This window comes from Mobula hypostoma, chromosome 11 (assembly GCF_963921235.1).
Source record: "Mobula hypostoma chromosome 11, sMobHyp1.1, whole genome shotgun sequence".
NCBI lineage: Eukaryota > Metazoa > Chordata > Chondrichthyes > Myliobatiformes > Myliobatidae > Mobula > Mobula hypostoma.
The window spans coordinates 10124815-10147282 of record NC_086107.1 but is presented as its reverse complement, the minus strand read 5'-3'; the positions used below and the strand labels follow the sequence as shown (position 1 = coordinate 10147282).

At 38.0% G+C, this 22468-nt stretch overlaps 1 protein-coding gene across 4 annotated transcripts in view; it reads right to left on the bottom strand.

Moving 5' to 3' along the window:
- Nucleotides 1-402: 402 nt before the first annotated feature.
- Nucleotides 403-22468, bottom strand: part of qser1 (glutamine and serine rich 1) — a 153676-nt gene continuing 131610 nt past the window's right edge. For all 4 annotated transcript variants that reach the window (XM_063061660.1, XM_063061661.1, XM_063061662.1 and 1 more), the window contains exons 10-14: nucleotides 17388-17528; nucleotides 10402-10499; nucleotides 6742-6888; nucleotides 3633-3728; nucleotides 403-1617 (exon numbers count right to left, since the gene is read on the bottom strand). In XM_063061660.1, coding sequence (XP_062917730.1) covers nucleotides 1477-1617; nucleotides 3633-3728; nucleotides 6742-6888; nucleotides 10402-10499; nucleotides 17388-17528 — 623 coding nt within the window. In that variant the 3' untranslated portion in view covers nucleotides 403-1476. The remainder of the gene's footprint in view (nucleotides 1618-3632; nucleotides 3729-6741; nucleotides 6889-10401; nucleotides 10500-17387; nucleotides 17529-22468) is intronic.

The following is a 22468-nucleotide window of genomic DNA, read 5'->3' as shown; positions in this document are numbered from 1 at the left end:
CTAAGACAACTTTAGATGCTGCAGTTGCAATGCTGAAACACTGTCTCTTAGAGTGGAAAGAGTACTGCAATCTCACCAAAGACACAACCTCAAAGTAAGTTGAAAGTTCGTGCAAAATATTACATGAAACGTTAAACATTATTTATAACAATACAATTAAAAGATAATTAAAACAGCAAAGCCTGTGAGAAGAGGAAATTAAAAGTTTAAGAATTTAAGAGCTAATTTAATAGAGTAAAATATTATTGATTCACAGAATAGAAAGTAGCAATTCAATAGATAACCATCAGGGTAAGAGTACTATTCATAGTGCAGCCAAACAAAGTAGTGAAATTAAAACAACTTTTGCAAATATCCTGCACCTAATGCTGAATTATTAACTATTTAGCATGGCACAACATTAAAAAAAATAGATATTTTTGCAGGTTTAGTAGGAAATTTATTTTCATGTATCAGAAAATAATTGAAATGTGTAACACAGCTACACTTAAAAGGCAAAACTAGTCCAATATGCATATCTGGTAAACACTGAAGCAAACTATATTAACAGGAATTCAGAATTGTAGTTTACCTCAGTATATAAAGGATACAATGTGTGATCAATGTAAGTGAAAAGAATTTACTGGAAACAATGAAAAGTGTATTACAAAGATACATGAACATAATTCAAACCACAATATTTTCTCTGAAAAATACAACTATTGATGTGATAAAATGTACAATTTATTTTTTGAAGAAATATGGATAAAGGAAAAATAATTTTTTTCTTCAAATTGGGAAAATACATGTGTTCGTCACATTTTCATGATCAGAATTGACAGAGTCATTGGATTGCACCAACTCTACATCCAGTTTCCTGAACATACTATCTTCAGTCGGTAAAGCAAGTGTTACTTTCTGATGACAAAATTTACTTTAAAGAACATCACGGCACATCAACTTTCCTTACATTGTGTATAGAAATATGGTTGGCAGACATTAGGAAGATCTGGTTGCCTCCAGATTTTGGGTCCTGCGAATCAGTAAGTGTCAAGTAATCAATTTTAAAGCATTTCTTGTAGAACAGAAGTTTCCTAATATGTTTAAACTATATTAATAAGAAAATCATAATATACTTAGTGCATGCCTTGCCATTTTGATCGGTCACAAAAGTTTTTTTTTAAATGTTTTACTTTTTTTTTGTAAATAACCATTACTCAATACCTCAAGTTCATGGAATACAAATAAATCAAAAACATTGGCATTATAAAAAAAATGTGGTTACAGCTGTAATAATTACTTCCAATGTCAAAATGTGTTTTTTGGCCACTATGACCATTTAACTATGGGCCAAAATCCAAGGTCCATTAAAACCCATGAGTGCCAGTATTGTGAGCTTAGTCCTAGCATCAGCAGGGGTGCAAAAGTTCATGTTGATACGTCCCATGATATCACTAGTGCCATTGATACAACCGGTGAAAAATCTCCATATGTACATTATAAACAGTTCTGCTGTGCTTGTGTCAGAAGGTCGCCAAATTTTTCAAAGAGATCCTCCACCCATTTCTCATTTTCCATGCATTGCTGGATTGTTTCAACTTGTCCTAGATCTTTGTTCTGCTTTAGAATGGATGACGCCTGTTCAAATGGTTGAGAAAATAAATGTTACAAATAGGTGTATACTTTCACACATTTGGTAACTGACATTTCATGAATCAAGTTGCCTCTGTTCAATAGACTGTCTTATGTTGTTACCAATGGCAACAAAACTATCTTGTTATAATGATGGCACACAAAAGTGACAACATCCAGATTTCTAAATGAGAGAAATTTAAAGTGAAAATCCTTAAGTTACTGCCAGTGATATAGCTGTCCCCCACACTGTATGTTGTTTTTAAACCACCCCCACTAGATTAATGGAAAATCATGTATAAATGAAAACATACTGAATCTTACAGCTCGAGTATCGGGATTTAATCGAAACCTCAAGTGCCATCAGTGTGCAGCTTGCAGGTTCTCCTCATGACCACCTGGGTTTCCCCTGGATGCTCCAGTTTCCTCCCACACCCCACAGTGCTGGTAGGGTAATGGGCTATTCTAAATTACCCATTGTCTAAATGGGTCATGGAAAAAAAAATCAGGCTGTCATTGAGGAGAACAGATTTCAGGGAATGAGGAGGAAAAATGAGACTGCTCCGACTAAATGGGATGAATGGTCCCTATCCCAGAAACAAATATGAAAAATATATAACAAAAAAATGAAATACCTCAAACTACAAACAATGTTTGAGTTTTTAAAAATATGTACTAAGATACGGCAGACATTTAATAAATTCTTAATATACCATTATGAGAATTATAATATGTTCAATTTTTTTTTCAAAATACAGTGGCTTTTAAAATAACTTTAATTTGAATAAAACCTGATATCAATTTTTACCCTAATTTTATGTGGGTAATCCAATCTTTAAGTGGCGCTTTGTAAAATAGCTAGGAATTACAAAGATGTGCTTTTCCTTTCAACTTTGCTGCCTGCAAAAATTAGTCAAAAGTAACTGACTGCTAGATCACGCAAACACAAGGAAATCTTCAGATGCTGGAAATTCAAGCAACACACACAAAATGCTGGTGGAATGCAGCAGGCCAGACAACATCCATAGGAAGAAGCATGGTGCTTCTTCCTACGGATGCTGTCTGGCCTGCTGCATTCCACCAGCATTTTGTGTGTTGCTTGACTGCTAAATCAACCTGATGACCTCAGTGTTACCGGCTGTAAAAGATCCCTTTGAAAGCCTGACAGCAACCAACTCTGGAAAAGGGAAATACAGGCCAGAAGAATCCTTAGGTCTTCCAGTCAGCATTATTCAAGGTCAAAGACAATCAGTGTCACTTTGTTGCTGACCACAAAATTCGAGCCATATTAGGAAATTATTGTGAAAAACGATGCATGCATAATTACCACCTCAGTAGAGTTTCCGAATTTTGTTTAATTTACAGTACAAATATACTTAAAATAGGTTACTTAAAAATGTAGGCTGAGATTCAAAAAAGAACACGTCTTAACCGCCATTGGCTTTCAAATGTGCTTTGTCCAGGAGAGAATCCTAGTACTCATTTTAAATCCTAGATGTATTGAATAATCGTGGGATCTACTTAGTTGAAATCTAATTTAAGAGTCTGACCAAGTCAGAGTCAAAGAAGTGCAATACATAAACAGGCCCTCGGCTCATCTACTCCAAGCTGAAACCACTTAAACTGCCTACTCCCATCGAGCTGCACCAGGACCATAACCTCCCCATACCCCTACTATCCATCTACCTATCCAAATTTCTCTTAAGCATTGAAAGCGAGCTTGCATGCATCACTTGTACTGGCAGCTCATTTCACACCCTCACGATCCTTCAAGTGAAGAAGTTTCCCCTCATGTTCCCCTCAACTTTTCATCTTTCACACTTAACCCATGACCTCTGGTTGTAGTCCCACCCAACCTCCATGGAAAAATCCTGTTTGCATTTACACTATCTACACCCCTCATAATTTTGTATACCTCGATCAAATCTCCCCTCAATCTTCCATGTTCTAAAGAATACAGTCCTAATCTATTCAATCTTTCATAGTACCATTGTAAATGTTCCAGAGCTTAAAAAACTCACCTCTTTCTTGCATATCAGGTATGTGTGATATTTATAGTGATGAAGGGTGTGATATAAAGTACAGCACTGCAATTTCTCTTGATCTACAGTAAACTCCTACAGTTAAAATACAGAAAAAAATTCAAAGTAAAAAAAATCGCAACTTTTGAGAAGTTAGCACTTAGCAATGGTCATAACAACACACGACACAATTTGATCAGATGGTAGCACAGCAGCGTAGCACTTAGCACAATCACTTCTTAGCATCAGTGATCACTGATCAGGGTTCGATTCCTGCCACGGCTATAAGGAGTTTGTACGTTCTCCCCATGACTGCGTGGGTTTATTCCGGGTGCTCTGGTTTCCTCCCACCCCTCAGTGACATAATTAGGGTTGGGGTTGGTGAGTTGCGGGCATGCAATGTTAGCACCTGAAGCATGGCAACACTTACAGGCTGCCTAACACAATCTATGTTGATTTGATTTTATGCAAATGATGCATTTCACTGCATGTTTCGATGTGTATGTGACAAATAAAGCTATTCTTTAATTACAGGGAAGATCAAGAGGAAGTTATCATTTTTATACATTTTTTAAACCATTATCAGTACAACCTATATGGGAGGTCATAAAAATATAATCTGAAATACTGTAGTTCATGTTTTCTAGCAGAACAGAAAACATAACAAGTCTTCTGTAATGCACTATTTATTTTTTTACCACTGAATACCAGTTTCACAATTACTCAAGTAAATTTAACAACAGAATAGTCTTAGGTATGTACTGCTGAAGGTCATACCCAAGTAAAATATCAGCATACTTTAGAAATGGTTAGACAAGTTATTTTTTTAATGGCAGGATTTCCAAATCAGCTGTGGTGGATGAATCCAGCAGGAAAATTGTGAGCAGTTCTGGGTCCCTTATCTAAGAAAAACTGTGCTGATGTTGGAAAGGATCCAGAGAATGTTCACAATAATTCCAGGAATAAAAGGGTTAACTTATGTGTTGCTTTGATGGCTTGCTGGGGTTCAGAAGAATCTCATTACAGATAAGAGTGGATGTGGAGAGAATGTTTCTTATAGTGGGGGGGGGGGAATTTGAGGACTGGAGGGGAACAGCCTCAGGATAAAGGGACATTCCTTTAGAAGAGATTGGAGGAATTTCTTTAGCCTGTGGAATCTATGGAATTAATTGCCACAGACAGCTGTGGAGGTGAAGCCTTTAGGTATATTTAAAGCAGAGATTGATAGGTTCTTGATTTGTAAGGGAGTCAAAGATTACAGGGAGAAGGTCAGAAAATGAGGCTAAGAGGGATAATAAATCAGCCATGATGGAATGGCAGAGCAGACTCAATGGGCCAAATGGTTTAATCTGCTCCTGTCTAAGAAAAAGGGTCCAATGGCTATTTTTCTTGTCTATAATGTACATCCTTTCTTTGGTGCTGTTTCTAGTGTTAACAATACATCCAATTAGAAGATAATTGGATCCCCTTTAAGCAAGCCCCAGGAGTCACTACAGGACGGAGTACATTAGGTGATACAATAACAATAATAACATTCATGGAACACTTTTCATACAGACCATGTAGTTCAAATTGCGTTACAATGGGATAACATGAAAATAAAATAAAAAATAAAAATAAAAGACAAAATAACATTAGTTAAAAGCAAGGCTAAATAAATAGGTTTTGAGCTGTGTTTAAAAATGACAACTGAGTATGTATCTCATAGTTTTAGCAATTGAAATCCACTGTTCAGGAGCGTAATTCAAAAAGTCTGCCATTGAGATAGGTAGTTTAAATTTAAAAGACTGATACGATTTATTTGAAAATGTTATTCATACTTTGTTTTGGCTATAAACAAGATGGCATCTCTTCCTAATTTGTATGAAACATAACACAAAGAATGCCAATAACAAAATTAACTTTTAATCCCAGCCTGCCATATAATTACAGTGGACAAACTGATAGAAATATTGTCACTCACTGGTAAAGCATGATTACCTTTGTACAAAAAGAAATAGATGGCAAGTTAAATTGGTTTATTAACAGTTTGAATAATTTCTGCAATAGAACAGAATGGGGCCCATTCTAAACTTTTCAATTATACATTTGATGTTGAATGGGACCAAGAAGAACTTGATCAACTGAATTTAACAAAAAAAAGTTAATTGGGCAATTATATTATGCAAACAAGGGCTTTATAGTTTTGCCATTTTATATTAGATATTGGATTAGAGTTTAATTTTAATGATGCAAAAAGAAAAAGTGCCATGAGGGAAGAAAAAAGCGAAGTGATTAGAGAAAAGTAGTTTTACTTTTTTTTCTGCAGCCTCAAATCTGATTCATATTTTAGTTTGTACTTTCATGCAGTTATTTTAAAAATTACTTTTCATTTCTTCTTGGTCTTAAAAACTGCACTCCAATCAGAAGGCTAGTACTTAAATGCACCAAATCGGGGCTGAATTTTCTGTGCAGACCTCGTATAAAAACAGTTTGTGTCGATATTTAACTTTGCACAAACAGCACAACTGCTGTGACTACTCAAAAGCTCAAATGTGTACTTGCATCACCTTCCTTCCCCACCTGAGTTCTCTCCCCTCAATAAACAAACATAGGTTGTTTTCTAAGCTCCACTGCCACAGATCTTATGCTCAACATGAGTATTTATCACTCCAGTGCACACACCTGAGACTCCCTGCTCATCAGTTATCCCTACTCTGCAATGCATAGTAGTGTTCATTTTATCAGATAAATTCTGATCTGCAATAGAACTTTACGGCCATCTTCCATTACCCAGTACCAAAGAGCTAATCTGTGCAACACTAACAAAACCTTTACTTAAATCTAAAAATCTTATATTTCCTGGTTCTTCACTAATCTCTCCTTCAAGATGACATCTTGATGTGGCAGACTGACCAGTGGCTAAAGGATTTTACTATAACTCATTTCATAAATTACAACTTCATTTATATTTCAATCAATGAAGGTCTCAAGGGTGGACTAAAACATATTTGGGGGTATTTTAATGATTCATCTTTAATAAATAACTTTATTAAAATTTAATAGAGCCTAATAAACATTAAATCAGAGGAAAAAATTACTAAAGATAGAAGTTTGCAGCAGACCTTACCTTTGAGCCCTTACTGTTCTGTTTTACTGACTGGAGCGTTTTCTTGTTGTAATTTTTGCCACTCATTTTAATTTTGGTCAAATTGGAACTGCCACCCTTTGTTCCCGGGACACATACTGTTAGCTCAGGAAAATTCTCCAGGGCAGTCTACAAAACAAAACAGATACAATTCAGAACGTTAAAAACCAGAACAAGAGAAACACAGAAACAAATAAAGCTAAAAATGCCCAGACACTCACAAGATTTGTGCAAACTGAGCTAATGAGTTCAGTTCACGATCTTTCATCTGATCTACATTCAGAAGAAAATCAGAATTTTTGAAGGAGATAAGCAACAGTTTTACGAGAATAAGCTAAAGCAAAAAGACTGTACCTTAAAGAAGAGCGTGGGTTTGGTTTTTTTGAACATATTCTATAATTATTTTACAAGAAATTAAGATGGTTTTGGATTAAGTCAAAGAATGTGTTGGAAAGAAAATGCTGAATAAACCACACCACTATTACATACAGGAAAAAAAAACATTATTTTCTATGTCAACAGCATGAACTTACACACATTTTAAAGAACATAAGAAATATGGAAGTAGTGTGAAGCTCAGTGAGATGAAAGCACCAGGTGGAGTAAGTCCACAGATGACGCAAAAATTGGTGTAGTTGTGGATAGTGAGGAAGGTTGTGAAAGGATTCAGTGGGAAGATCAGCTGCAAATATGGGCAGGAAAATGGCAGATGTGGTTTAGTGTGGATAAGTTTGAGGTGTTACACTTTGGGAGGTCAAATGTAAGAGGAAAGTATATGATAAATGGTGGGCCCTTAAGAGCCATTATGTACAGGGGGTTCTCAAGTTGCAAGTCAAAAGCTCCCTGAAAATGACGTCACCAAGTAGGTAAGATGGTAAAGAAAGTTTGCCTTCAGTGAGGGTTCTGAGCATAAATCTCAGCTGTATAAAACTTTGGTTAGGTCACATTTGGAATATTGTGCGCAGTTTCTGATGACCACATTACAGAAAGAATGAGAGTACTGGAAACAAGTGCAGAAGAGATTCACCAGGATGTTGCCTAGATCAGAGAGTACTAACTACAAAGGGAATTCCCAGTGGTCACGATCACTCTCCCAACAAGGGCCAAGGTAAGCTTTAAGTACAGCACTTTATCTTCCACCTGGGCACGATTTTGTCTTTGAGATTTTGAATTTAACTATTTCAGATAATTTTTGTATCAGAACTGGCCAGTTCTGCTTTAAAGTTATCCATCTACAATGGTAAACTCAGTTTTTCTCTCTCCACAGCTTCATATGCTGGGCATTTTCAGAATTCTCCCAATCTGCATTTCAGTTTTAACAAGTCTCTCTGTTTTTTTTTCTACCATTCTCTCTCACGTCCCTCACTAATCTGTCAGATGGCTCAGTAAACGTCACCCAGACATGTCTGGCTTCACCTTAGAGAAGGGGTTCCCAACCTGGTGTCCACAGATTCCTCGGTTAATGGTAAGGCTCCACGGCATAAAAAATATTCTGAATCCCTGCCTTAGAGGTATTCCCTTTTCATAGCAATGCCTCTCCTTATCTTCTCTGGAACTTAAATCCAACCTTTCTCAATTTCTGAGTTCTGATAAGGGATACTTAGACTGAAATGTTAGCTCTTTTGCTCTTTCCAAAGATGCTATCTGACCTGCTGAGTGTTTCCAATATTTGCTGGCTTTGTTTCCAGACTTCCAGCATCTGCAGCAGTTTGATTTTCAAGACTTTCTTATTGCAGATTCCTGGGAGAGGCTGAAGTAGCAGCATCACGTTAACAATGCCAGTTAATTATTTCAAATTCATAAAAATACTAAATTTATTCATAAACACAAGAGATCCTGCAGATGGAAACCTAGGGCAACATACACAAACTACAGGAGGAACTCAGCAAGTCAGGCACAGCTATGGAGTTGAATAAACAGTTGACATTTTGGGCTGAGACCCTTTATTAGGACTCAAGCTTGCCTGACCTGCTGAGTTCCTCCAGCATTTTGTGTGTGTTGCTCTAAATTCATTTTGTTCCTTTATTTACCAATTGTCAACTACATTTAAAATTTAACACCAAAATTTCCTTGTACTTTGTGTCCTTCTGTAAATTAACCTATGGTTTATTGATACAGGAGGACAGGAGTGAGATGTGCCAACTAGTGGAAAGGTGTCGTCTTACTCAATATCAGTAAGATGAAAGAGCTGATTGTAGACTTCAGGAACGGTAAGACAAAGGAACACATACCAATCCTCATAGAGGGATCAGAAGTGGAGAGAGTGAGCAGCTTCAAGTTCCTGGGTGTCAAGATCTCTAAGGATCTAACCTGGTCCCAACATATTGATGTAGTTATGAAGAAGGCAAGACAGCAGCTATACTTCATTAGGAGTTTGAAGAGATTTTGCATGTCAACAAATACACTCAGAAACTTCTATAGTTGTATAGATGCACTGTGGAGAGCATTCTGACAGGCTGCATCACTGTCTGGTGTGGAGGGGCTACTGCACAGGACCAAAAGAAGCTGCAGAAGGTTGTAAATCTAGTCAGCTCCATCTTGGGCACTAGCCTACAAAGTACCCAGGACATCTTTAGGGAGCGGTGTCTCTGAAAGGCAGCATCCATTATTAAGGACCTCCAGCACCCAGGGCATGCCCTTTTCTCACTGTTACCATCAGGTAGTGGGTACAGAAGCCTAAAGGCACACACTCAGTGATTCAGGAACAGCTTCTTCCCCTCTGCCATCCGATTCCTAAATGGACATTGAGGCTTTGGACACTACCTCACTTAAAAAAAAAATACACAGTATTTCTGCTTTTGCATATTTAAAAAATCTATTCAATACACATAATTGATTTACTTGTTTATTTATTATGTTTTATTTATTACTTTTTTCTCTCTCTCTGCTAGATTATGTATTGCATTGAACTGCTGCTACTAGGTTAACAAATTTCACGTCACATGCTGGTGATAATAAACCTGATTCTGATTAATATGGCAAATCCTGCAAATTCAACAGGACTCTGCAGAGAGTGGTGCAGACTGCCCAGCGCATCTGTAGATGTCAACTTCCACTATTCAGGACTTTTACGAAGACAGATGTGTATAAAGGGCCTGAAGGATCATTGCAGACCTGAGTCATCCCAACCACAAACTGTTCCAGCTGCTACCATCTGGGAACAGCCAGGACCAACAGGCTCCGCGTCAGCTTCTTCCACCAGGCTATCAGACTGCTTAATTCATGCTGATGCAACTGTATTTCTATGTTACATTGACTATCCTGTTGTACATAATATTTATTATAAATTATTATAACTGCACATTTAGACGGAGGCATAACATAAAGATTTTTCCTCCTCATGTATGTTAAGGATGTAAGTAATAAAGTCAATTCAAATCAAAATTGTTTATCACTTCAGTGTTAAGCACAGAAAGAAATCTTTGATCAAAACAGTTTCAAAACAGATTTTCTTCCATTCCTATAATGAAACATCATAATACTAGCATTAACTAGTCTCCAAATTGTTAAAATGGAAATAGTAACTAACTTACTTATTTGAAGTAACATTCAAGCCTGTGAATGAAGACAGCAATTGTAAAATATAAAGAGGGTGACATAATTCAAAGACTCATAAATGTGATCTTTTATAAAAGTTCTCACCTTGAGTGTTGGCTGCAATGGAAACTTAGAAATCATTCGTTTCTTATTCTCATTCAGCATACCATCAATCTTCCTCATATGTGGCAAATACATTTCATCTGTAAGCAATCAAAAAACAAAGTCCTGTTTTACCAAACTTCCAAGTTCTATTATTAAGTATTATTATAATACCAACAAATGCTCTCTGTAGTAAAAAGAATGAATTGCATCGCTGCAAGGCCACTTCACTGGGCAGTGAACCTAACTAAATCTAGGTTTCAACCTCTTAAAGGACAATGAACCAAGCTTCATATTTATAATTGAATCATAGAAAACCTACAGCACAATACAGGGCCCACAAAGCTGTGCCAAACATGTCCTTACCGTAGAAATTACCTAGGGTTACCCACAGATCTCTATTTTTCTGAGCTCTATGTACCTGTCCAGAAGTCTCTTAAAAGACCCTATCGTATCCACCTCCACCACCATTGCCAGCAGCCCATTCCATGCACTCACCACACTGTGTAAAAAAAAAACTTATCCCTAAAATCTCCCCTGTACCTAATGACATTCAAATGTGATTAGAAACAGGGATGGTGCTGGAGGATTGGCGTATTGCTCATGTTGTTCCATTGTTTAAAAAGAATTCTAAGAGTATACCTAGCAATTATCGGCGTGTGAGTTTGACATCAGTGGTGGATAAATTGATGGAAAGTATTCTTAGAGATGGTATATATAATTATATGGATAGACAGGGTCTGATTAGGAACAGTTAACATGGATTTGTGCATGGAAGGTCATGTTTGACAAACCTTATTGAATTTTTTTGATGAGGTTACTAAGAAAGTTGACGAGGGTAAAGCGGTGGATGTTGTCTATATGGACTTCAGTAAGGTCTTTGACAAGGTCCCACACGGAAGTTAGGAAGGTTCAGTCGTTGGATATTAATATAGAAGTAGTAAAATGGATTCAGCAGTGACTGGATGGGAGACGCCAGAGAGCAGTGGTGGATAACTGTGTGTCAGATTGGAGGACAGTGTCTAGTGGTATGCCTCAGGGATCAGTACTGGGTCCAATGTTATTTGTCAGATATATTAATGACCTGGATGATGGGGTGGTAAATTGGATTAGTAAGTACGCAGATGATACGAAGATTGGTGGAGTTGTGGATAACGAAGTAGGTTTTCAAAGCTTGCAGAGAGATTTAGACCACTTAGAAGAGTGGGCTGAAAGATGGCAGATGGAGTTTAATGCTGAAAAATGTGAGGTGCTACATTTTGGTAGGACTAATCAAAATAGGACATACATGGTAAATGGTAGGGCATTAAAGAATGCAGTAGAACAGAGGGATCTAGGAATAATGATGCATAGTTTCCTGAAGGTGGAATCTCATGCGGATAGGGTGGTGAAGAAAGCTTTTGGTATGCTGGCCTTTATAAATCAGAGTATTGAGTATAGGAGTTGGGATGTAATGTTGAAATTGTATAAAGCATTGGTGAGGCCAAATTTGGAGTATTGTGTACAGTTCTGGTCACTGAATTATAGGAAAGATGTCAATAAAATTGAGAGAGTACAGAGGAGATTTACTAGAATGTTGCCTGCATTTCATCACCTAAGTTACAGAGAAAGGTTGAACAAGTTGGGTCTTTATGCTTTGGAGCGTAGAAGGTTGAGGGGGGACTTGATAGAGGTGTTTAAAATTATGAGGGGATAGATAGAGTTGACGTGGATAGGCTTTTTCCATTGAGAGTTGGGAAGATTCAAACAAGAGGACATGAGTTGAGAGTTAAAGGGCAAAAGTTTAGGGGTAACATGAGGGGGAACTTCTTTACTCAGAGAGTGGTAGCTGTGTGGAACGAGCTTCCAGCAGAAGTGGTTGAATCAGGTTCGATGTTGTTGTTTAAAGTTAAATTGGATAGGTATATGGACAGGAAAGGAATGGAGGGTTATGGGCTGAGTGCAGGTCGGTGGGACTAGGTGAGAGTAAGAGTTCGGCACGGACTAGAAGGGCCAAGATGGCCTGTGCTAGCCATTTCAGCCCTGGTAAAAAGCCTCTGACCATCCACAGGATCAATGCCTCTCATCATCTTGTATGAAGAGCTTCATTTTCAGCTTTATTGATCTGAATCTTTTTATAAAGCTAAAGCCACACAGACATTTAACTGCTGGAATGTACAGAAAGAGAAATCACGTTAAGGAGGCAACTTACTCTTACAGGTTTCACTAACTTCCCACAACAGTCACATTTTAAGAATTAATAATAAAACCCCTTTTTCTTGGTTTAATAATATAGGGAATAGGGGGAATATGATCGAAACTAAAGGGTCACGCAAGACTTAATGCTAAGAATAAATTATTGCTTTTGCTTCAACAAATACTAGGCATAACAGCCTCTTTGTCGACCATTTACTGCTTATCATTAAAATCACAGACTGCATGTTTTCCAAACCATAACTAATCCCGAATACTGATATTGGACTGACTCAGGATCACTTAATTCTCCAACCTTTTCAAGTTCACATGAAACTAATATACTTCTCTTTCCTCAATTGTTCTAAAACATGTTGCTCTATTAGTTCAATGTCTTTTTCATACCTCAGTTCTTTAATGTCTAAAAACCTATCATTTTCTTTTTTGAATACAGACCATTAGACATAGGAGTAGAATTAGACCATTTGACCAATCAAGCCTGCTCCATAATTCAATCATGGCTGATCCTTCTTCCCCATCCCCCTCAGTCCCACTCCTCAGCTTTCTTCCTATAACCTTTGATGCAGAGTCCAATCAAGAACCTATCAAGGTCTGCCTTAAATACACCCAACGACCTGGCCTCCACATCTACCTGTGGTAATAAATTCCACAAGTTCACCACCCTCTGGCTAAAGAAAAGTCTCTGCATCTCTGTTTTAAATGGATGCCCCTCTATCCTGAGGCTGTGCCTTCTTGTCCTAGACTCCCCCAACAAGGGAAACATCCTTTCCATATCTACTCTGCCTAGGCATTTCAACATTCAAAAGGTTTCACTGAGATCCAGTCTCATCCTTCTGAATTCTAGTGAGTACAGACCCAGACCTATCAAATGTTCCTCGTATGATAACCATTTTTTTCCCGGAATCATCTTTGTGAGCCTCCTCTGAACCCTCTCAAATGCCAACACATCTTTTCTTAGATGACGAGCCCAGAACTGTTCACAATACTCAAGGTGAGGCCTCACCAGTGCCATATAAAGCCTCAGCATCACATCCCTGTTCTTGTATTCTAGACCTCTTGAAATGAATGCTAACATTGCATTTGGCTTCCTCACCACCAACACTATCTGCAAGCTAACCTTTTGGGTGTTCTGCACAAGGACTCCCAAGTCCCTTTGCATCTCACAGTTTTTGGATTTTTCTCCCCATTTAAAAAATAGTCTGTACATTTATTTCTTCTACCAATGTGCATGACCGTTCATTTTCCAACATTGTATTTCATTTGCCACTTACTTGCCCATTCTCCTAATCTGTCTAAGTCCTTCTGTAGCCAACCTGTTTCCTCAAAACTACCTGCCCCTCCACCAATCTTCGTATTATCTGCAAACTTGGCAACAAAGCCATCAATTCATTGATATACAGCATAAAAAGCAATCCCAACACTGATCCTGTGGAATACCACTGGTCACTGGCAGCCAACCAGAAAAGGATCCTTTTATTCCCACTCGCTGTCTCCTACCAATCAGCCAATGCTCTAATCATGTCAGTAACCTTACTGTTAATACCATGGCCTCTTAACTTGGTAAGCAGCCTCATATGTGGCACCTTGTCAAAGGCCTTCTGAAAGTCGAAATATACAACATCCACTGCATCCCCTTTATCTATCCTACTTGTAATCTCCTCAAAGAATTTCAACAGGTTCATCAGGCTTGATTTCCCTTTAAAGAAACCATGCTAACTTTATCTTACCTTGTCCCGTGTCACCAAGTACTCTATAACCTCATCCGTAACAAATGAATCCAACATCTTCCCAACCACTGAGGTCAGACTAACTGGTTTAATTTCCTTTCTGCTGCTTCCTCCTTTCTCAAAGAATGGAGTGACATTTGCAATTTTCCAGTCCTCTAGCATCATGCCAGAGTTCAATGACTTTTGAAAGATAATTAATAATGCGTCCATAATCTCTGCCAATACCTTTTCCAGAACCCATAGCTGCAGAGAAATTTCTTTAGCCAGAGGGTGGTGAACTTGTGAAATTTATTACCACAGGCAGCTGTGGAAGACAGGTCGTTGGGTGTATTTAAGGCAGGACTTGATAGGTTCTTGATTGAACACCGTATTAAACGTTATGGGAAGAAGGCCAGGGAGTGAGGCTGAGGGGTAAAGATAGAATCAGCCACTATTGAATGACAGAGTAGACTCGATGGGCCAAATGGCCTAATTATGATCCTCTGTCCTATGGTCTTATAGTTCATCTGGTCTGGGTGACTTAGGTCTTTCAGCTTTTTGAGCACTTTCTCCCTTGTAACAGTAACTGCACTCACTTCTCTTCCCTCGCACCCTTCAACATCTGGCACACTGCTAGTGTCTTCTACAGTGAAGACTGATGCAAAATACTCATTTAGTTCATCTGCTATCTCCTTGTCCCTCATTATTATTTCTCCGGCCTTACTTTCTAGCAGTCCTATATCCACTCTCATCTCTCTTTTTTTTTACATACTTGAAAAAGCTTTTACTATCCACTTTGCTTGCTAGTTTGCTTTCATATTTCATCCTTTCCTTCCTAATGATTCTTTTAGTTGCTCTCTGTAGGTTTTTAAAGGCTTCCCAATCCTCCATCTTACCACTAATTTTTGCTTTGTTATATGCCCTCTCTTTTGATTTTACATTAGCTTTGACTTCCCTTGTCAGCCACAGTTGTACTATTTTGCCATTTGAGTATTTCTTTGTTGTTGGAATACATCTATCCTGCACCTTCATTTTTTTCCAGAAACTCACACTGTTGCAGCTCTGCTGTCATCCCTGCCAACAGCTCCTACCAATGTACTTTGGTCAACTCCTCTCTCATACCAACGTATTTTCCTTTGCTCCAGTTCATTACATTACACCCAATCCAGTATCTGATACCCTAGTCGGCTCAACAACAAACTGCTCTAAAAAGCCATCTTGTAGGCATTCAACAAACTCACTCTCTTGAAATCCATTACCAACATGATTTTCCCAATTGACCTGCATGTTAAAATCACCCATGACTATCATAACATTGCCCTTTTGACACACCTTTCATATTCCCAGTTGTAACCTGTGGTCCACATCCTAGCTACTGTTTCGAGGCCTGTATAGAACTGCCATCAGGGTCCTTTTCCCCTTGCAGCTTCTTAACTCAACCTACAAGGATTCGACATCTTCCAATCCTATGTCCCATTATTCTATTGATTTGATGTCATTCTTTACTAGCAGAGCCACGCCAGCCCCTCTGCCTACCTTCCTATCCTTCCGATACAACATGTAACCTTCAGCTCCCAACAACCATCCTTCAGCCATGATTCAGTGATGGCCACAACATCATACATGAAAATCTGTAATAGTGCAACAAGATTAACAACCTTATTTCTTATACTCAGTGCATTGAGTTATAACACCTTGAGTAATGCATTGGCTACCTTTTTTGATTCTGCATCTCTAATGCACTGATACTCACCCTGCTGGCTGCAATTTTGTCCAATCATCTGCCTACCATTCCTGACAACCTGACTGCATGCCATCCATCCTATCCTGAGTCCCTTCACTCCGTTTCCCACACCCCTGCCAAATTAGTTTAAACCCTCTCCAACAACTTTAACAAACCTGCCCATGAGAATATTGGTCCCCCTCGGGTTCAGGTGTAATCGTCACTTTTGATCAGGTCACATATATTCAACAACTGAGCTTCCACACCCCTCTTGGAACTCCTAAGGTTCTTTACTGGTAAAGAAACAACTTGTCTTCTCATCTGCCCTTATTTTGATTTTCACTGCAACCTAGGGAACGATCATCTCTACATTGAGCTCTTAAGGCCCTTAAAACTTCTGCAAATTTGTGCTTTGTTTTCTAAACTCAAGAACACAACTTCAATCTGCTTCACAATTCTGCCTCCCTGCAGGAAGCCCCACTTTAGTTAAAGCCAAGAGTCTTGTACACAGGGAGACAAGAGACTGCAGATGCTGGAAGCTGGAGCAACAATATGCTGGAGGAGCCCTGAGACAGGGCTTCAGCCCTAAGTATCGAAAAATTGTTTTTCTCCCAGATGCTGCTTGATGCGCTGAGTTCTTCTAGCAGATTGTTTGTAGACATGTACACAATTCCAGCTGTACGGCTCTCCAGAGTTTGCAGTAATTTGACCAAGATATCTCCACTCCTGTACTCAAATTCTTCAATAAAGGCCAATATAAAGCCAACTATGTTGTATTTGTACATTAACTCTAAATGATTTGGGTAAGAGGACACCCAAGTCCCTTTGAACACTAACACCTTTCAAACTTACATCATTTAATAATATCATCTCACTTCCTATAGACCCAGCTCCTAAACATCAATCCTTGCAGGCAGTCTCTCCACAGTGAGCAAGAGTGCTGGATGGATGCAAGAGTGGCACAGGAGATCAGGAATTCAAACCAGATTACCAGCACAACTGCATACAGTCCTAATGGATCTCCTTTTCTTTTTAAATACAGGGATTGGGTGCATATCTGTGAACATTTTGACCAAGAGCACCAAAACAGATCGATGCTCCACAGGATGATGCCAAGGTATAGATACAACCACCAAAAGAATCAATGTAGTTGCTCTTAATTGTTCTCTGAACCCTGCGAACAGTTTTTTCCCCAGGGCAATTAATGGCTGGTCTTACCACCAATTATAAATCAAAGTGCATAAACAGAGATGCTTTTCTAAGAATTAATAATAATTATTGACCACAACAGCTAAAAGGGCTGAGCAGGTATTGCTCCTATAAAGCATGTAAAAAATCAGAATCAAAGATGGAACATCAATACTGACCATTACTTTGTTCTGATGCCTCAATCATGTCAGGATCCAAGGCTGTACTCACAAGCAGCTCCACATAGTTCTTAAATGTCTCTTTCATTGTTCTGGTATTCAAGAAACGAGCTACATACTGAGTTGTTGGAGAAGGTCGTTCTAAAATAAATAATTATTAATAACTAAATTAGTACAGATTTAGAAATATATTTCAACGTGTTGACCATTCGTGAGTTCAAATATAGTAATACATAGGATATATATATATTTTTACAAAATGCAGTATTATTTTCAGCTTACATAGATGTTGACCCTAACTTCTTTGAGTGAAAACAGCATTTTCCCAGGCAACCATCCATGAATCGTTTTGTAAATATAATGACTTTATAATGATACATAAAGATGAAAGTTTCAATGTTTGGATGATTACATTCCACGACTGAATTCTTCATGTAGTTCATGAACAGAAGATACATAAACTATCAATTACTTATCATAGGCAATCTACACAACCTCCTTCAGCTTAACCCAGGCATAGAACATTTCCCTATTCACTTTCAAAGGAGGGTCAACAGCAAGAGACTACACTATTCACTTATTTGAATTTTATTTTTAAACTGTTCATCTCTTTGAAGTTCTAAGATTTTGAATTTTATATTTTAAAACATTAGTTTTAATTGCTTTAAAATGTGCATTGAAAAATTTCAGTGTATTTTTCACTGAAATGAACATTTCCTTTTTTGATGATTATGGCCAAGTTACAAGATGATGATTGTCAAACTAGTTTTAATAGGAGCAACATGGTAGCATATTCAGAGTAAACTATTACAGTACCAACAAACTTAAATGTTTTAAAAGTTATGAAATGACCCGGATTTAATTCCCGCCTTTGTTTGTAAGGAGCTTGCATATTCTCCTAGAGACTACATGGGTTTCCTTCGGATGTTCTGGTTTCTCCCACATTCTAAAGATGTATGGGTTAGTAGGTTAATCGGCCACATGGGTGTAATGGGCAGCACAGACTTGTTGGGCTGGAAAGGCCTGTCACCATTGCTGGACCTCTAAAAAAAAACATAACTTTCAGGAAGGGCTTATTTTCGATCTCCCTTGAACACATTAATCAGTAGAAATTGTTGATGGCGTTAACATGAGAAATCCAAAGAGGTCTTTTCCACATCCTAACGCTTTTTTGATTGCTCTTGGCAAGTGTGATTTTTAGTTAGATATTACGGAAGTGTGTGGGCAGCTTATAATTGATTGTAAATTCTGGGCTAAAGTATAATGGAAACTATATATCACAACGATATTTCCTCTGAATATTTGCAAATGACTGATTATTTCAAGTTTAAAAATGCGTAATATCCATTTAACAATGCTAATTTTAGTGAAAACCAAATTAACAAACGGATATCCTAATACTATATATTGTTGGATAGCTGGAACGCTTAGGAAAGTATTTCAGTTGATAGTTTCAGGGAAACACAGCAATGAAAATTTTCCCGCAATAGTTCTTTTCTTCAATAAACGATGCAACTGAAGATGTTTCCTAATATTTTGTTCAAAAATTTTCAATTTTTGATGAATGCAGAGCTTAAAGTAACTACCACCAAGGTATATGGACCAAGGTAATACAACTGCTGGGTACTCTCCATATATGAACAGGGAATATTTATGCTATTTATTTCAATAAAGTGTCTCAACTCCAATTTCAAATTGGCACTCACTACATGAAGCTCATTATGGGAAATGTTTTCTCATTTCCCGTAATGTACATTGTTACAGCATGAAGGAGACTGCCAATTTTCCTAGTTATAGCAAGAACTAAATATAATATTAGATTTGAAAGCCCATGTTTGATAGTTCAATTAAATATGTAATAAAAACTTTTATTAAAAGTATAAACGTGAAAATGGAATGAATGATATTTGAATATTGTTTTATTTGCCTCAAAATGGAATATTATACTCCTACTACAATGAAACCTTCAAAAGTAGGAAGTATGACAAAGGGAACTTTTTTATTTTTAATTGTGTACTAATTGTTGATATTGAGTAAAAAGGTATTTCTATTTACTGGCATTATCCTTGAAACACTTCCATGGTTAAACAATGGAGCAGGTAAACAAAGGTTCATTTCTGAGAGTGAATACATTTATCAACCTGAGCAACATCATCTTAAACACTGATCGTCACATTACAGGCCCTGCTCAGACAACCCATATCAAGACTGCTTTTAGAAATGGTTTTCACCATGTAGCAGCAAATTGGTAAAAGTTACCACAAGCAATAAAGTTTCAAATTTTGTCATATTCAAATGTAGACAGGCTCTTGACAGAGCATAATTTAAATATTAAACAAATGATATTGAAACATTGTGATTCTTTGCAGAGTTGTGAAAGCTGAAGAAACTATTGACAAAGGCAAGTACATGATCAGATATATAGAGATAGAAATACTTTAAACAATGAATCCCTAAAATTGTATAAAGTATCTAACAGTAAATTTTAGTGGATGCTACAAACCTAAATTAAAAGCAGAAAATAATAGAAATGGTCAGCAAGTCAGTTACTCTGAACTGATCTGAAACACACGTTATTATCACAAAAATAAACCATTCAAAATATAAAGGGAGAAGAATTAATGAAGTACATTGGGAAGTAGACAAAAATACAATTTAAATGATCTGTAAAATCATAAGATTACATTAATATAACGTTTAGAATCTAAGTGGTAGAACAAATCGTAAGTAAAACGACACAATATGGGCAGTACAGCACAAGATCACGCCCTTCAGCTTATGATGTCTGTGCTAAGCATGATGCCACATTTAGCTACGCAAACAACAGGAATTCTGCAGATGCTGGAAATTCAAGCAACACACATAAAAGTTGCTGGTGAACGCAGCAGGCCAGGCAGCATCTCTAGGAAGAGGTGCAGTCGACGTTTCAGGCCGAGACCCTTTGAAGGCCTGAAACATCCACTGCACCTCTTCCTAGAGATGCTGCCTGGCCTGCTGCGTTCACCAGCAACTTTTATGTGTGTTGCCACATTTAGCTAATCCTTTCAGCCAACACATGATCAATATCCAAATCAAAAATGGTGGTGAATCTGCAAATAGTGGGGGAGATTGAAAATCTGACAGTACAGTGGTGCTAGAATGTTTGTGAACCCTGTAGAATTTTCTCTGTTTCTGCATAAATATGACCTAAAATGTCGATCAGATCCTCATGTAGGCCTAAAACTAAATAAAGGAAACCCAATTATATAAATAACACAAAAAATTTATACTCATTCATTTATTGAGAAAAATTATCCAATATTACATGTATTTGTTGGAAAAAGTATGTGAACCTCTGGGATAATGCCATCTACAAAAGCTAATTGGAGCTGGGCGTTCCAATCAATGAGATGAGATTGGAGGTGTGGGTTGCAGAGCAGCCCTGTCCTACAAAAAAGACACACAAATTCAGATTACTGACAGAGCTTGTTCTTCTCATCAAACACCTGTTGATGTGCACCATGTCTTAATTACAACAACTTTCAGAGGGCCTTAGAAGAATTGGAGATGAGATTGCAGGTGTGGGTTATAGAGGTGCCCTGACCTATAAAAAACACACACAAAGTCATGTCACTGACAGAGCCTGCTCTTCTCAAGAAAGATCTGTTTACGTGCACCGTGCCTCAATCAAAGCAACTTTCAGAGGACCTCAGAAGAATTGTAGAGATGCATGAAGCTGCAAAAGGCTACAAAGGCATTTCTAAAGACCTGAGAGTTCATCAGTCTACAGTAAGAGAAATTGTCTACAAATGGAGGAAATTCAATTCTGTTGCTACTCTCCCTCGGAATGGACATCCTGCAAAGGTCACACCAGGAGCACATTGTGCAATGCTGAAGGAGTGAAAAAAACCCAAGGGTAACAGCAAAAGACCTGCAGAAATCTCTGGAACTTGCAAAAGACTCTGTTCATGTGTCCAACATAAGAAAAACACTAAACAAGAATGGCGTTCATGGAAGGACAACATGGAGGAGACCATGTCTCCAAAAAATAAAAAAAATTGCTGCACATCTCAAGTTTGCAAAAGACCACCCGGATGTTCCACGATGCTTCTGGGACAATGTTCTGTGGATAGATGAAACAAAATTGAACTTTTTGGCAGAAATGCACACCACTATGTTTGGGAGAAAAAGGGCACTTGCACACCAACACCAAAATCTCATCCCAACTGTGAATCATGGTGGAAGGGGCGTCACGGTTTGCAGCGGCTTTGGTGCCTCAGGGCTTGGACAGCTTGCAAACACAATGGTTTAAAAAAGAAGAAAATTAGTGTTTTGAAATGGCCGCGTCAAAGTCCTGACCTTAATCCTATAGAAATGTGGAAGGACCTGAAGCAAGCAGTTCATGTAAGGAAGCCCACCAACATCCCAGAGTTGAAGCAGTTTTGCAATCTGGAATGGCCTAAAATTCCCCCAAGTCGATGTACAGGACCGATCAACAGTTACCGGAATCATATGGTTGAAGTTATTACTGTACAAGGGGGTCACACCAGTTACCGAAAGCAAAGGTTCACATAATTTTTCCAACATATGCATGTAATATTGGATAATTTTTCTTAATAAACAAGTATAATATATAACCATATAACAATTACAGCACGGAAACAGGCCATCTTGGTCCTTCTAGTCCATGCCAAACTCTTATCCTATCCTATTCCCACCGACCTGCACTCAGCCCATAACCCTCCATTCCTTTTCTGTCCATATATCTATCCAATTTAACTTTAAGTGACAACATCAAACCTGCCTCAACCACTTCTGCTGGAAGCTCGTTCCACACAGCTACCACTCTCTGAGTAGAGAAGTTCTCCCTCATGGTCCCCCTAAACTTTTGTCCTCTAATTCTCAACTCATACCCTCTTGTTTGAATCTTCCCCACTCTCAATTGAAAAGTCTAACCACGTCAACTCTATCAATCCCCCTCATAATTTTAAACACCTCTATCAAGTCTCCCCTCAACCTTCTATGCTCCAAAGAATAAAGACCTAACTTGTTCAACCTTTCTCTGTAACTTAGATGAAACCCAGGCAACATTTTAGTAAACC